Source organism: Martes martes (assembly GCF_963455335.1).
Source record: "Martes martes genome assembly, chromosome: 9".
NCBI classification, from domain to species: Eukaryota; Metazoa; Chordata; class Mammalia; order Carnivora; family Mustelidae; genus Martes; species Martes martes.
This window is the reverse complement of record NC_137896.1, coordinates 25,388,281-25,403,124: the sequence shown is the minus strand read 5'-3', so window position 1 is coordinate 25,403,124 and position 14,844 is coordinate 25,388,281. Positions and strand designations below refer to the sequence as shown.

At 53.3% G+C, this 14,844-nt stretch overlaps 1 protein-coding gene across 1 annotated transcript in view; it reads left to right on the top strand.

Moving 5' to 3' along the window:
• TM9SF4 (transmembrane 9 superfamily member 4) overlaps positions 1 to 13,716 on the top strand; it is a 51,753-nt gene extending 38,037 nt beyond the window's left edge. Inside the window, exons 11-18 of the mRNA XM_080813909.1 lie at positions 506 to 587; positions 683 to 758; positions 3,991 to 4,074; positions 5,894 to 6,069; positions 6,559 to 6,622; positions 7,754 to 7,873; positions 8,697 to 8,786; positions 11,795 to 13,716. Coding sequence (XP_080670035.1) covers positions 506 to 587; positions 683 to 758; positions 3,991 to 4,074; positions 5,894 to 6,069; positions 6,559 to 6,622; positions 7,754 to 7,873; positions 8,697 to 8,786; positions 11,795 to 11,944 — 842 coding nt within the window. The 3' untranslated portion in view covers positions 11,945 to 13,716. The remainder of the gene's footprint in view (positions 1 to 505; positions 588 to 682; positions 759 to 3,990; positions 4,075 to 5,893; positions 6,070 to 6,558; positions 6,623 to 7,753; positions 7,874 to 8,696; positions 8,787 to 11,794) is intronic.
• Positions 13,717 to 14,844: the final 1,128 nt, after the last annotated feature.

Here is a 14,844-nt window from a genome sequence, read left to right as displayed (position 1 = left end):
CATGATTTTTTTTCTTGTGATGAGAACATTTAAGACCTAATCTCTTAGCAGCGCATCTGCCTAAGTTTTTATCTCAGGCTCACGCCGCCAGGCTTTGTGACTTTGGACACCTCCCTTGGCCTCTGCGAACCTATTTTCTCATTTGAGAAGTGGATAAGCAGCACCCCCCACCTGTCGCAGGGCCGAGAAGGTAGATGCAGTGAGCAGGCATCTGTGATGGTCTGAGCTCTGTGCTGGCCAGTTGCAAGTGCTCTGTGGGCTGGAAGCTGCAGGGAACATGTGGCCAGCCAACACCCAACAGCTGCTGCTCTCCTGTGAACCCCGGCTAAGACTGATCTTCTCCTGTAGAGAGCGAGGGAGTATGCTATCAGAAAGGCCAAGGGAAGAGGGAATCTCATCAAGCCTCATCTGCCCTGGGCCCTGAGTACCAGCCTGGGATGGGGGCCGGGGCCCTGGGACCCTGGCCATCAGCCACCCTGTCTCTCTTCTCCTCCTCCCTCCACAGTCGTGGCCATGCTGGGGATGCTGTCGCCCTCCAGCCGGGGAGCTCTCATGACCACGGCCTGCTTCCTCTTCATGTTCATGGGGTAGGTGTGTCTGAGTGAACTCCGGGGCTGGCCCAGGCGGCCTGCCCTCGAGCTAACAAATCTCCCTGGTGTGGCTCCCTACCATTCCTCCGCAGGGTGTTCGGTGGATTTGCTGCTGGCCGGCTGTACCGTACTCTGAAAGGCCATCGGTGGAAGAAAGGAGCCTTCTGTGTAAGCATCCTAACCTCCTCCCAATGTTGGTGTGGAGCTGAGAAGCTTCTTCCTGGGCTTCTCAGCAGTGTGGGTGGTCTGTGGTGGGGTTTAGGATCAGAGGTATAGAGGACCAGAGGATGGCCGGCGGGGAGCACAGACCCAAGGGGAGGGAATGCTGCGTTCCCACCACAGGCACCTTGGGACCTCTGAGGGCCCTTGCTGCTGCATCCATAAGAAGAGGGGATTGAATTTCGGCGATTTTAAGCCTACGTTGTTTGATGGCTAAAATAAGAGAAGAAATAGGAGATTCAGAATAACAGGATTTGACACCAAGCCTTGGTGTCAGAGTTTAAGGCCAGAAACTGATCAGCACGGCTGCTGGCAGGACACCCTGCCCAGTGGAGTAGAGAGAACTACCTGCCCAGGGCAGAAGAAGCCAGGCCCAGGTTGCTTTCAGCCTGTCTTCAGACTTCGGTGCCTCCATTTCCTCTTCAGGGAGGACAGCTTCTGCCCTTCTCTGTCCTCCTGGTGGTCGGGAGAGTTTCTGGCAGCAGAAAAGACCACAGAAACTGGCAGAAGCCTGGGACTTGACCCTACCTCCCAGGGAGCCGTGACCCTGACCCTGTCCCAGACAAGGAGGCCCCTAAAGGCCCGGGAAACCCTTGTGTCAGACGGGAAGAAGACTGGAAGAAGTCTTCCAGAAGACTGGAAGACTTCTCAGGAATGGTCCTGAAACCATTCCCACTCTGTTGAAAGCCCCAGGGGAGCCCAGGCTGTCTCAGCTCCGGCTACCACACCCCTGGCACAAAGCCCTCACTGTAGAAGAGCTGTGAAGGTGGCTTTTCTGGAAGAAGAAAAGAAAGGCCCTGAATTGTTGATGCATTGAGCATCTTCAGGCACACGAGAGCTGGGGATCTACAGAGGTGTGGAACCCAGGCAATACTCTATGCAGCTCTTCCCTGGGAGGCCTCCCACAGGTACCCCAGGACCTCCCTCCTCAGGCCTCATGCCACACCCCCGCCTCTCTGCCCCACACCTGCTCGTTGCTTCTGGTGGCAGCAACGTTCACTGGGACCCCCAGGCCAGACCGCTGGGTTATTTCCTTACCTCCTACTCCCTTCTGCCCGCCGCCTCTCAGACAACAAGTGTTGAGGGTTTGCCTGCCAAATAGTCCATGAATTTTCTCCCCGCTGCAGCTCTGGCTCTAGAACTCTTGCCCAGGTTTTGGGCATTTTCACCTCTCGCCTAGACCCTGTACTGTCCTAGGCGTCCCTGGTGTCCCTGCAAGATTCTGACCCTTCCCTGGTGCTCTGGGCATGTGCTGTGGCCCGCAGTGATGCGGACCCCTCACTGCCCGTCTCTCCTCTGGCCTCTGTCTTCCCCTCTGTGCGGACACACCGCTTCCTCACTCCCCTCACCTCATCCTTTACGTCTTAGCGTTACCCTCTAGAAGCCGCCTCCCCTCCTCCCCCCATTCTGACTTCTGTGTCCTCCTTGGCACCCCAGAGGAGCCTAGGCAGAGCCTCATGCCTACAAGTAGTGCCATGGAGGTGGGTCTCCATCTGTGGCTCTGTCTGCCTCACTGGAACTCTTCTGTTCTCACTCCCCTGTGCAGCACAATGTCCAGTCTATAAACTCCTGCTAGGAGGGCCGACGGATGCCCTGCTAGACACAGCAGAGTAAAACAGGACTGTGCAGACAGGGAGGAAATGACATTTGAGCTGGGCCTTGAAGAGGAGGGTTTCAGATGGACCGAAGCAGCCAGCAGGGCAGCCTGGGGTTCTGGAATCTCCTAGATCCCAGTCCTGGCTCTGTCCTTTTTCAGTTTCCCCATCTCTCCAGTGGGGGATGGTCACACCTACCTGTCAGGGTTTTTGTGGATGGAAGGAGACTGCACAGAGGGCCCTAGACACAGCATTAGCACTCAGGCGGCAGATACCATGAGATGGTGCTCACTCTGCCTGCACCAGCCCAGGGACAGCGACATGCAGGAGCCTCGGCCAATTACTGGGTGTGGGAGAGCTGTGGGCGAAAGGTGAAGTTGGCATTGGAGGCCGAGTGCCAGCTTGCAGGGAGCCTCAGACATCGTGGTCAGTGGCCCTCCTGGATGCTGAGGCAGCCCCAGCAGTGAAGGAAGCTCCTGTAGGTCTAGGGCTTCGATTCTGTGTGCCTGGGCCCTGGCCGAAGAGACTGACTGGATGGAATATAGCTCAGTGGGTCGGGGCTAGGCCTCTGGGCTCAGACTGCTTGTGTTTGAGCCCCTGATCCTTCCTTAACTTTGAAGTTGGAGTGTGTATTTCACACTGCTGGACCTCAGTGTCTTCTTTTCTCTTTTTCTTTTCTTTCTTTTTTTTTTTTTTTTAAGATTTTATTTATTTACTTGAGAGAGAGCGAGAGCATAGAAGGAGACAGAGAAGCAGACTCCCTGCTGAGCAAGGAACCCGATGTGAGGCTCCATCCCAGGACCCTGGGATCATGACCTGAGCCAAAGGCAGACATTTAACTGACTGAGCCAGCCAGGGGCCCCAGTGCCCTCTTCTTTAAAAAGGAATAATGAGGGGCCTCTGGCTGGCTCAGTTGTTCAGCATCTGCCTTCGGCTCAGGTCATGATCCTGGTATTCTGGGATCGAGCCCTGCATCAGGCTCCCTGCTCAATGGGGAGCCTGCTTCTCCTTCTCCCACTCCCCCTGCTTATGTTCCCTCTCTCACTGTGTCTATCTCTGTCAAATAAAATCTTTTAAAAAAATTTTTTTAATAAATAAATAAAAACAAGTAATGATAATCCTTCCCATCTGGCCCATAGTAGGGATCAGGTGAGCTGATGTGTGTGGAGGCCAGCGCCCGCCACCCCTAAGACAGTTCAAGCTTACCCACCACTCTAGGCAGTTTGTGTTGGGATCCACATATACGTGTTTTGTAAAAGTTTTATTCATTCATTCCCGTTCAACAAATGTTTATTGAGCAGCTACTGTGTTCTAAATGCTGGGCGTCCATCAGTGGATGGGAAGGGGGCAGGGACAACAGTCTCCTCCCAAGGAGCTCACAGCCTCAGGGGGTAGCAGGCATTGGCCAGGTAACAGTACGTAATCAGAATGGGATGAGGGCAAGGAACGGGCAGTTCAGGGGATGCTTTCTGGAAGGAATTACCCTGGAGCTGGATCCTGAAGGACAAGGAGGGTTGAGAGCCTCTAGTCTGGGAGCCCCACTGGAATAGGTGGCAGCACCCCAGCCTGGTCTCCCTTGCTTCCAGACGGCAACACTCTACCCCGGCGTGGTTTTTGGCATCTGCTTCGTTTTGAATTGCTTCATCTGGGGAAAGCACTCATCAGGAGCAGTAAGTAAGGGGGGGACCAGCTGTGCTGGGTCGCACTCTGGGAGGTCACTTCCTGCTGTTCTCTTCCCTTTTTTGAGTCTCCGGAGTTCTGTTCCCAGCCCCAGGGCCCGAGGGCTCCCTGGGGTTTCCCCCTCCTGCCCATCCAGCTGCCCCGTGCCCTGGCCCTGGCCTTCTTGTGGGGTTTTGCAGAGAGCTGGCCAAATCTCACTTCTCTAAAGGGAGATTTCCACAGTCCAGGGGCCAGCTGGGGAATCTCCCTTGGCCTGAGCCAAGGGAAAGCTGCCTGGTGTGAGTTTATTAGGTCAGTATCCCAAACAGGGCTCTCCTCCTTCTGTCCCTGCCCCTCCGATCCCGTCCCCACAAGTTGTCCTGCCCTCAGTGCAGGGATCCTGCCAGCCCCAATCATTGCCTGCAGCTGCCCAAGACTCACTGAGTAGGACTGTGAGCTCGGTGGGGGGTAGGGAGATGGGTTTTCCATCCGCTCCCTCAATCCCTGACAGGGCTGCAGGGGAGGTGGGGCAGGCCTTTGCCCTGGAGCCTTAGCAGGTAGAGCCACTCCCCTCTCTGCAGGTGTCCATTTGTTAGAGGTCTTCTGGGGTGCAGGAGGACAGGCTTCTTTGCAGCAGTCTGGGAAGTCGCCCTCAGAAAAGACAGTCATGCTCTTCCTCTCACTTCCTCTTTTCTACCTGCTGTTCCTTCTCTCTCTCAACATTTTCTTCCCAGTTACCAACCACTCATGATAAATACTCATCGGAGAAATTTTGGAAAGTACAGAGAAGTTGATGTAATCTGTAATCTTAACGATGTGTCCACATCGTTAATATATTTTTGCAGTCTTTTAAGCTATATTTAAAATAGAATGATGAAATTTTAAATTTATGATGAAATAGCAAACATTTATATTGTGCTTGCATTGGAATAAGTTCTGTTCTAAATACTTTGCCCATATTAATTCGCTTCCTCCAGTTTGCATGATTCTTGTAAAAACAATAATGAAATGAACAGGAAAAGAAGCAAATGAAAAGTCAGTTCTAACCGCTACCTCCCACCTGAGGAAGTATTGTTAACTTCTGGCTACAGCCCTCTGTAGACACATAAACATATAAATATTGGGATGGTTCTCTTAAAATGGAGTCTTTTTTTTTTTTAAGATTTTATTTATTTATTTGACAGAGAGAGATCACAAGTAGGCAGAGAGGCAGACAGAGAGAGACAGAGAAGCAGGCTCCCCGCTGAGCAGAGATCCCAGTGCGGGGCTCGATCCCAGGACCGAGATCATGACCTGAGCTGAAGGCAGAGACTTAACCCACTGAGTCACCCAGGCGCCCCTTAAAATGGAGTCTTATACGTACAGTTTTGTAACCTTTTTTTTTTTTACTTCATAGTATATTTATGATGTTTTATTTTAACAAAACTGTGAGCATACAATTTGTGCACTTGTGTTTTTGCCCTTTTGTCTCCAGTTAACATACCACCTAATTCTCCTTCATTCTGGCCTCATCTCCGCCTCATGTTCTCGGTCCTTCTTCGTTCTTTCTCCACTTCCTCCCTGGCTGACTAGCTCCTCTGGGATGCCGTGGTTCCTTCTCCACTTCATAGCCCAAATGGTCTTCCATCTGCCCTCTGCTTTTCCCCGGGGCTGACTCAGTCCCAGGAGGTTCTGGCCAGGAGCCTTCGGTGGGGGGGGGGGGGGGGGGAGATTGTCTGCAGGACCTTCCCCACCATGGTGGCCCTCCTTCTTTGGGACCCAATGGGTCCCTCTCCCCCCTGCACAACCCCTGGGCCTTATGGGGGGTGGCTCATGGCACTGTGCCCGCAGGTGCCCTTCCCCACCATGGTGGCCCTGCTGTGCATGTGGTTTGGGATCTCCCTGCCCCTTGTCTACCTGGGCTACTACTTCGGCTTCCGCAAGCAGCCGTATGACAACCCCGTGCGCACCAACCAGATTCCCCGGCAGATCCCTGAACAGCGATGGTACATGAACCGGTTTGTCGGGTGAGTCTCCGGCAGGGTCAAAGCCGATGTTGCCCTCAGCCATTTCCTTGGGAGGACATGGAATGGGTCCCCTCCCCCAGGGGTGTTGTGACTGGTGTTCAGCCGCTCCAGCAGGCTCTAGTAGGCTTCATGAAGGCTTATCTTCACTCCAGGTTCAAGAGGACCAAGTTGTAGCCAGACTTGGTGTTGGTGTAGGAACCAGGACAGGGAAGGGAGGGGTGGGAAAATGCAGGTGAGACAGACTAAGACCATCACTCAGATCTAGGCAACTTACCCTACCTCTCTGTACCTCAGTTTCCCCATCAATAAAATGGGGAGAATGGTGCCCACCTTGCCACCCTCTCAGGAGGCTGTATGGTACGAAAGCGTGCCAGGGAGCTAGAACCACCACAGCTGTGTGCGCACCGTCCTCCGGGCCGCCTGGTAGGAGCCCGGGTCCCCCAGTGGTCTGGGTCTCCTGGCAGCGTTAACCCTCCCCTTGTGCTGCAGCATTCTCATGGCTGGGATCCTGCCCTTCGGTGCCATGTTCATCGAGCTTTTCTTCATCTTCAGCGTGAGTACCGCTTCTCCCCAGGGCTGGGTCAGCCCACAGGGTTGGTGGGGACGCTCCCCTGCCCCTCCACACACAGCCTCTCTTTTCCCGTGCATTAGCCTGATCCCCATCCCTCTGCTCATGTGCTCTGCCTCTTACCACCCGTGAGATTTCAGACGGGCCCTTTCGCCTCTCGGGGTCTCCACTCATCACCCCAAAATGGGACTAACAGTGCCACCCCTCGGGATGGCTTGGAAGGAGACATGAGATAGGCCACATATGTGGGGTCTGGTGTAGGAAGTAGGAGCTGCTTCAGTAGCCTTGCAGCCAGACTCCACCATTGTTCATCTGTGGCCTCTGCTTTGAGTTCCAGGTCCCCACACATCTTGGTCTGCTATTCAGAACTCTCAGGAAAGTGGGGGGAATGATTCCTAATTCTCTAGATCACCGTGAGGCTGGAATGGGAATTTCCAGAACTGGCACATGGCTCGGCATTCAGGCAGTACTTGTTAAATAGTGGCTGTCTTGATGATGCTGACCCCTGCCCAGCCCTGCCAAGGTGGAAGTTGGCAGAAGGGCTTCTCAAAGACATCTACGCCTGCTGACCCGGCTCAGTGCCCTGCCCCACCCAGCCCTGCCTAAGAAAGGGTCAGAGGATGGATTGGCTGCCTGCCCCCCTACCCCAGGAGCCCACCTTACTCTCTGCGACCCTGAGCGAATCACCAGCCTCTCTGAGCCTTGGCTTCCTCATCCATAAATGGCCACACTTTCATAGGCTTACATTTGGAGATGCACGTAAAGCATGTAGCGCCTCACCTAGCATGCAGGAGGCTGCCCTGGTGGTGGCCCCTGGGTGATTTTGATTGGGGTGGGATTCATTGTTTTCCACAAGCTATTGAGTTCAGGCTGGGGCCCACCCATTGCAGGGTCAGCCGTGCCCCAGCTGCTCCCTAAGAACAACCTGGCTCACCCAGAGAAAGGGCCCGTCAGAGCCACATGCCAGGCCCACAGGCCCCAGTAATATCATGATGGTGCCCTGCCCTGGTGGCAGCTGGTGTGGTAGTCATAACTGCAGGATGGTTTTCTGAGAGCAGGCAGTGTATGCTGCGTGAAGGCAGGCCAAGCTGAAGACCAGCTGTGATGTGTCCACAGGCCATCTGGGAGAATCAGTTCTATTACCTTTTTGGCTTCCTGTTCCTTGTCTTCATCATCCTGGTGGTGTCGTGTTCACAGATCAGCATCGTCATGGTGTACTTCCAGCTCTGTGCAGAGGTGAGGGGAATGGGGCCAGGATTTGGGGGTGAGGAGAGCTGGGGCCAGCATTGAATGGGTCATTGAAGCTGCCTGGGTTTCCCATGTGGGCCTCCCTCCTCTGGCTATGAGCTCTTGGGCAAGTACATCACTTCACTTCACTAAGCCTCGCTTTATTCAGCTATAGACTGGAGTTGATCCCTACCTCACAGCATAGTCACATGCAGTAGTCACAGCAACATGTAAGAAGGACAGTAGATTGTCAGTACAAAGTCCACTCCAGTAGTGGCTTCTCCAGTAGCTGATGCAGATTGGGTGGCCTTCCCTCCCTCTGGGCACTAGCTCTTGGCAGAGCCCCTTGATACGGGCTCTGGGACAGACAGCTGGGGCTGAAACCCTGGCTTCTCCATTAGTAGCTGTGGTTGGGCAGTTGCGTAACCTCTCTGTGCCTTCTATCCCTCATCATGTGACGGGTTAGCAATAGGGCCTGACTCGGGCCTACTACAAGGAGTGAATGAGCTGATTCACGTAGAGCACTTAGAATGGTGCCTGGCACGTGGTGAGCATTTGCTCAGGAAATGTTAGTTGTTGTTCTTTTGCTGTGGCCCTTGGTGATCTTTTTTTTTTTAATCGTGATCTCATTTATGAATAGTAGAGTTCATCCTTTTTAGTCTCCTGTGAGTTTTTAGAAATGCATACAGTTGTGTAATCACGACCGCAGTCCAGATATAAAACATTCCCATCACCCCAAATATTACTAAGGTCTTTAGCTCCTCAGGCGACCATGAACCTTCGGGAAGAGATTACACCTGGAGAAAATGACTCTGCTTTTTTTCCTCTCCAGGATTACCGCTGGTGGTGGAGGAATTTCCTAGTCTCCGGGGGATCTGCATTCTACGTCCTCGTCTATGCCATCTTTTATTTTGTTAACAAGGTACTGCCCTGTGTGAGGAGGCCCCCAGCCCTCTCAGGGCAGGCTGGGGGAGAGGAGGGTGCTGGGGAAAAACCCAAGTGTCTGAGCCTCTCGTGCCAAGAGTGGGGAGAACCAAAGCCATTTTGTTCTAGAGCATGCATCTTTTTAGGACAGAGAGGATTGTGTTCTGTGTGTTTTGAGGGAACGAAAGCCTTAGGATAAAGGGCAGTGAGAATACTGCAGCAAAACCTATGAGATAAGCCAAAGCAGAACTTAAAGGAGATCTCTCACCTTACAGTGCTTGCTATTCATAAGAAATGAGAGAGACTGAAAATGTCGTACTCACCTCGGGCTAGGAAAAAGAACAATAACATGAAAGAACAAAGAAAGTAGATGAGAAGGAGTTAATAAAGATAGAAGCAAAAAGTACTGAAAGCACCTTTAGCACCTTTAGGAACTCGGGTATACCCACAGAGCTCGCTGTACCCAAGAGCCAAGTAAGAATACAGCACTCCCCATTCGCCACGCTCGTTGTGGTATGTTCACACGTGACACCTAAGCCACGTGAGCCCCTGAGAGGAGTGTAGGCTCGCTGTGGTGGACCCCTCCCTCCCAGGGGTGCCACTGAAGATGGTCTCCCCCGCTGTGCTCCGAAGCTCCAGAACCCAAAGAGAGGCGGTCCTCTGTTTGCGGCCAGGCTGTGTTCCCAAACCAGAGTCACAGGCCAGTTGGTGGGAGCTTGGGATGCCCTCTCGCAAAACAGTCAGGTTAGAAAGGACGGTGTGGGTCATCCCGAGGTGGTGCTCCAACCCTGCTTCTGGTTTGCTGACTGTGCCCCTGTTCTCCAGCCGTCCCAGCAAGGGATCTCGGAGCTCAGCAGTCAGCAAACTCGAGCCCGTGTGCCGGTGGGCCTGTTTCTGTAAATGAGGTGTGGCTGGAACACAGCCATGCTCATTCATTTACATAACTGTCTGCGGCTGCTCTCACACGTTAGTGGCAGCGTAGCATGGTTGTGACAGAGGCCACGTGGCCTACAAAACCTAAACTCTGTATAATCTGACTCTTTATGAAAAACTTCTCTGACCCCTGCTCTGGCACATCCAGTGACAGGAAATACCCCCTCCTGGTATGCTCCTGCTCCTTGGCTAGTTCCTGTCATTATAGAGGTCTTCCTTGATTCCCACTGAAACCCACCCCACTGTCACTTCTATCTTTAGGCCATAGTCTTAGTCCTAGAATCATCCAGAACAAATCTAATTTCCCTCCTCTATAGCCCATATTCATCAGAACTCTTGAGTGAAAAGTGACTAAAACTGAATGTCAGCTGGCTTAAGCAAAAAGAGAATGTATTGACTGGTATACCTGGAAAGTTGAAGAAGCTGGAGTTCTAGCTTTAGGCATGGTTAGATCCAGCATTTCAAAGGATGTTGGATGTGTGTTTTCTTGGCTTTAATCTGCATGCAGGACCTTGCCTCAGAGTGGAAAGATGCTGGGGCAGCCCTAGAGTCTTCTTTTTCCAACCTCACAGCCCTAGAGCTAAAAAAACATCTTTCCTCTACTGTCAAGTGATCAGTCGCAGGGAAACTGCTCAGCCCAGGTTACACGCCATCCCGCACTGTTACTCAGGTCCAATGGGATGGTCTACTCTCATCAGCTACCCAGCATAGGTGTTATATTAAAGCTGACAGCCCCAGCAGGACCGCAGAGCAGGGAGTAGGTACCCCAAAACCTCAGGAAGATGGAAGACGGGAGATAGTGTTGAGCAAAGAAAACCTAGCTACATGGCCTCCGGTACTGCCCCCCAGGGTCCTATCACAACCTCCTGTCCTTCCTCCCTGTGCCCAGTCTTTCCTCTCTGTTCTAAAAACCTCCACCCTGTGTCCCAGAGCCTGTCTGTAAAATGACAGCCTTGGCCTGTGGAATTCTAAGGGCCTTTCTGGCCATGCCTCTTTGCCTTGTCCCTTTCCCAGTTTCACCACTGGATTTACCACTGCCCTATCCCCTACCTCCCTCACCCCTTCTCCAGCCCTGAGAAAGCTTGTGAAATGGGAGGGTTGAGCCTGAAAACATGGCCTTCATCTCCTGGCTTGAGGATATTTGACCTCGGGGAGAAGGTCTTTATTGATTTCCTCTGAGCTCCCGACATTTGTGACCATGTGTCTGTCCGAGAGCCCTGGCATGGTCCCCACTCGGCCCTGGTGTGCCAAGCAGGTCTTGATACCACAGTTCCAGCCTAGCTCCAGTTAGCCCAGCAAACACCAGCACAGCCCAGGTCCTGGTGTCCCTGCCAGGCCGCTACCCTTGACAGAGCAGTCCCATGTGCTCTGGGAGATGTTAACAAAAGTGATGGAAGTGTTCTCAGGAGGCGAGGACTATAGGCTGCCTTACTGTGGCTCTCTGCTCCTTAAGCAGGGAGCCTTGGATGCCTCTCCTCTCTCTCCTCCCTCCCCTCCCTGGCTGCTGCTCCAGCCTTCCAGGAATGTCGCTGTGCTGTTCTGGGGACTGTGGAGGGTGAAGAAGTGACACAGCTGTGGCCCTTCCTGCCTAAGGCCTTCTGGCCCCGGCCCCTGGAGTCCCCCCCGCCCCATTTCCCAGTGAGCTCCCAGGCCCGTCTCCAGGGAGAGTCCTGCACCCTCCTCTCCCCACAGGGCAGAAATGGACCGAGTCGGTGGAATTGGGTCATGGGCCTCCCTCCCCCCAGCCCTCCAGACCCAGTTTGAAATCCCATGTCCTTCTGCTTCCTAGTTGGGTAACTGTGGGTGTGGTTGGACCCCACTGTGCCCCATCTGCCATGGGGGTCACGAGCACTGGAAGCGATGCGCGGGCCCAGGTGCCAACGAAGTCTTGCCAAGGCCGTGAGCTCTGGCGGCCCCTCACTGCCCACCGGGAGTGAGCCCCTTCCCCTTCCCAGGCTTCAGCTTCGCCACAAGATCAGTGAGAAGGTCGGGGCGGGGGCACCCCTGGTGGCCACGGTAGGCTGGCACTAAGTGTCCCCCCCCACCCCCTTTCTCTTTCCACTTGTGCCCCAGCTGGACATCGTTGAGTTCATCCCCTCTCTCCTGTACTTTGGCTACACGGCCCTCATGGTCCTGTCCTTCTGGCTTCTCACGGGCACCATCGGCTTCTACGCAGCCTACATGTTTGTCCGCAAGATCTACGCTGCTGTGAAGATAGACTGATGGGGTGGACGTGACCAGGCCCCCTCCGTCCATGGACAGGAAGCCACTCTCTGCGTGGGGAACTGCAGGCACGCCAATAAAATAACTCGTGCTCGTTTGGAATATAACTCCTGGCACGGTGTTCCTGGATCCCAGGGCTGCGTGGGCGCGGGAGGGCCTGTAGATAAATCTTGGACTTTTCTTCATCATTTTATTCCAGTTCTGTGGGGGATGAGTTTTTTGTGGGTGGTTTTTTCTTCAGTGCTAAGAAAGTTCCCTCCAGCAGGAACTCTCAGACCTGTTTATTCAGGTTTATTTTTTTGGTTGGGGGTTTTCTCCTTAGTTTTTTTAACACATGGATCCAGGATGGATAAATCACCAAGACACTGGGTTTTGGTCACTGTCTCCACCTCAGTTCCTCAGGCTGTTGGCCACCCCACGATTAACTGGAAGAGGAAATGCCTGGCCTTCTGGGGCTTCGGTGAGGTTCCCGAGCCTCTCACGGCCCGGGCTCGCCATTGATGCCGCGACAAAGCACAGCTCTGGCCCGGACATGCATCCTCAGTGCCAACCAGCCTCTACCAGCCCTGCCCCTCACTCTTCTCTCTCCCCAGCCCCCTCCCTGGGTGGCCCAAGGCAGGGCTTCCAGCCAGGCCTCCAGGTCGACCAAGTCTTGGTTGCTCCAAGGAAAATGCCTTGGAAGTGCTCGGGGCCATATGCCCCAGGACAGCAGGACTCACCCCTGCTCAGAGCAGTGGGAGTTGGCTGGACCAGAGAAGAGACTTGCAGTGAACTATTCGTGCCAAGAAACCCTGGGTCCAGGGCCAAGTATTCACAGAGTCAAGCCAAGCATCCACATATCTGTTTGGAATGAGGGTCCTCACCCCTCAGGATTGCTCCCCAGTACTTTCCTCGGGGGGTTGCTGCTCTTTGCAAAGTTTGCTGGTGGCGGGCCCTCTCCTCTCCCCCTTCCAGGGCAGAGCAAGGCTGGGAGACCCCACATGCCCTCCTTTAGGTGGCTGGGGAGAGGCGTTCTCTCCCTGACATCCCCTAGCCTCAGTGCTCACACCCAGCTCTTCTAGCCAGTCCTGCCCCCTCCACCTCCCATCTGATTCTTGCCTCCTTTGGGAGACATCCAGAAAACCACTCATGGGAAGGGAGCTGGAAGGTCCATTCTGTCTCTCTGTCCCTAATTCCCAGGAATAGGGAAGGACCCAAGTTAGAAAGGGAGCTAAGGTGGCAAGCCCGGCTCCTCTGTCGGCACCCATCCCCCTGCCCACCCTGTGCATGTCCCAGACATTTGTTCGGAAGTTGCGAAGACCAAACCCACCCTGGGATTATCCTTGCTTCGGCCCCTTCTATACTCCCGCCACAAGACAAAGCTCAGGATGCTGGCTAAGCTAGGAACACACCCCACCCCCTTAACACCCTGCACCCCAACTCCCGATTACCCCCAGCAGCCCTCGCCCGCTCCACCAATCAAACCAGTGAACTTCTCAACCTTGCTCTCAGTGACTCCGTATTGCCAGGCGGTGTCCACCAAGAATCAGGTTGGAGAAAAGGGAACCTAAACAGTAGAGAACGATATCGCAGGCTTTTGTTCACTCAAATCTCGGATTTTTTCCCTCAGAGATTTCTTTTGGGGGGGAATAGGGAAATGGACTCCTCACCAAGGGTTCAAACATCATCAACTTTTCTGACTTTTTTAATCATCGTCATTATTATTTTTAATTAAAAGATGCCTGTATGCCTTTTTTTGGTCCAATTGTAAATAAATATGCCATTGTCCTGTTGTCATGTCTCCAGAATCTCTTGCAAGGGTTAGGAGCCTGAGGTGAGACAACTTCCTCAAACAGGTTGAGCCTAGGGGTTTCCCTCAAAACTCATTCTCCGGTCAGGCTTTCTGGGGCTCCGCCACTGTTGTTCCCCTGTGTGGTACATGTCCAGAACCTATCCCATCTGCCGAGTCCCTCTCTCCTGAATCACAAGCATCTGCCCCACTCCCACAAGTGGGAAAGGCCAGTCATGTGCGAGCTTTGGTAGCAGTGAGAACTGGTTTTAGATTTTTAGCTCCAATATTTTACTGCCAACTCACTTCAGCTCTCTGTCATCGAAGAGTCCTTCAAATAGAAACAGGTCACACTGGCTTATGTGCTAAGGGAACTTGATTGGTTCATAAGTCATCAAGGAAAGAAGTGGTTTGGTTTCAGGTCCGGGTAGATCTGGGGGCTTAAGGAGTAGCCTTAGGAGTCTCCCTTTCTCCACTGTGCTTTTCTCTGGCCCATTCTACTCCATTGCCAAAAATCTTCCCTATGAGGAGGTAATGAGGGCACGTCGCTCCCCACTAGGCTTACACTAGCCAGCTTGGAAAACCTAGAGGAAAAAGATCTCTCCTTCCCTACTTAAGTGTATTTAATAGAGGTAAATCCCAGAGGTTTCTGACGGGCCCAGCTTGGATTACTGTTTGCACATCTTGGACCAGTCACTATATCCAGGAAGACAGAGTTCTGTTCACAGGCTACATACTCCAAGGATATTGGATACTGTGAGTTTTAGCCCTACCCAAATCCCTTGGAATGTGTGGAAAGAACAGTTTCCCACAATAAGGGATGCCAAGCAAACAAAAACAGCAGTTGCCTATTGTAACCCCATCCCCTCCGACTCCACGCCTCTGTTTCTTCAACCGCAGTGAGGAGGGTGCAGGGTGCCGTTCATGGAATTCTTCCAGCGCTCAGAGGCTGTTCCACTTTCCACGTGTTGGCCCATTTACTCCCAAATATGATCCTCTAAGGCTTGTTCTGTTATTAGTCCCCCTTTTACAGAGGATGTAACCGAGGTGTCCGTGCTTGAGGTAGCCTGCTGCAGGTCCCATGGCAGGGGTGTGCTGGAGTATCATTCAGCTGAAACTCCCAAATGTGTTC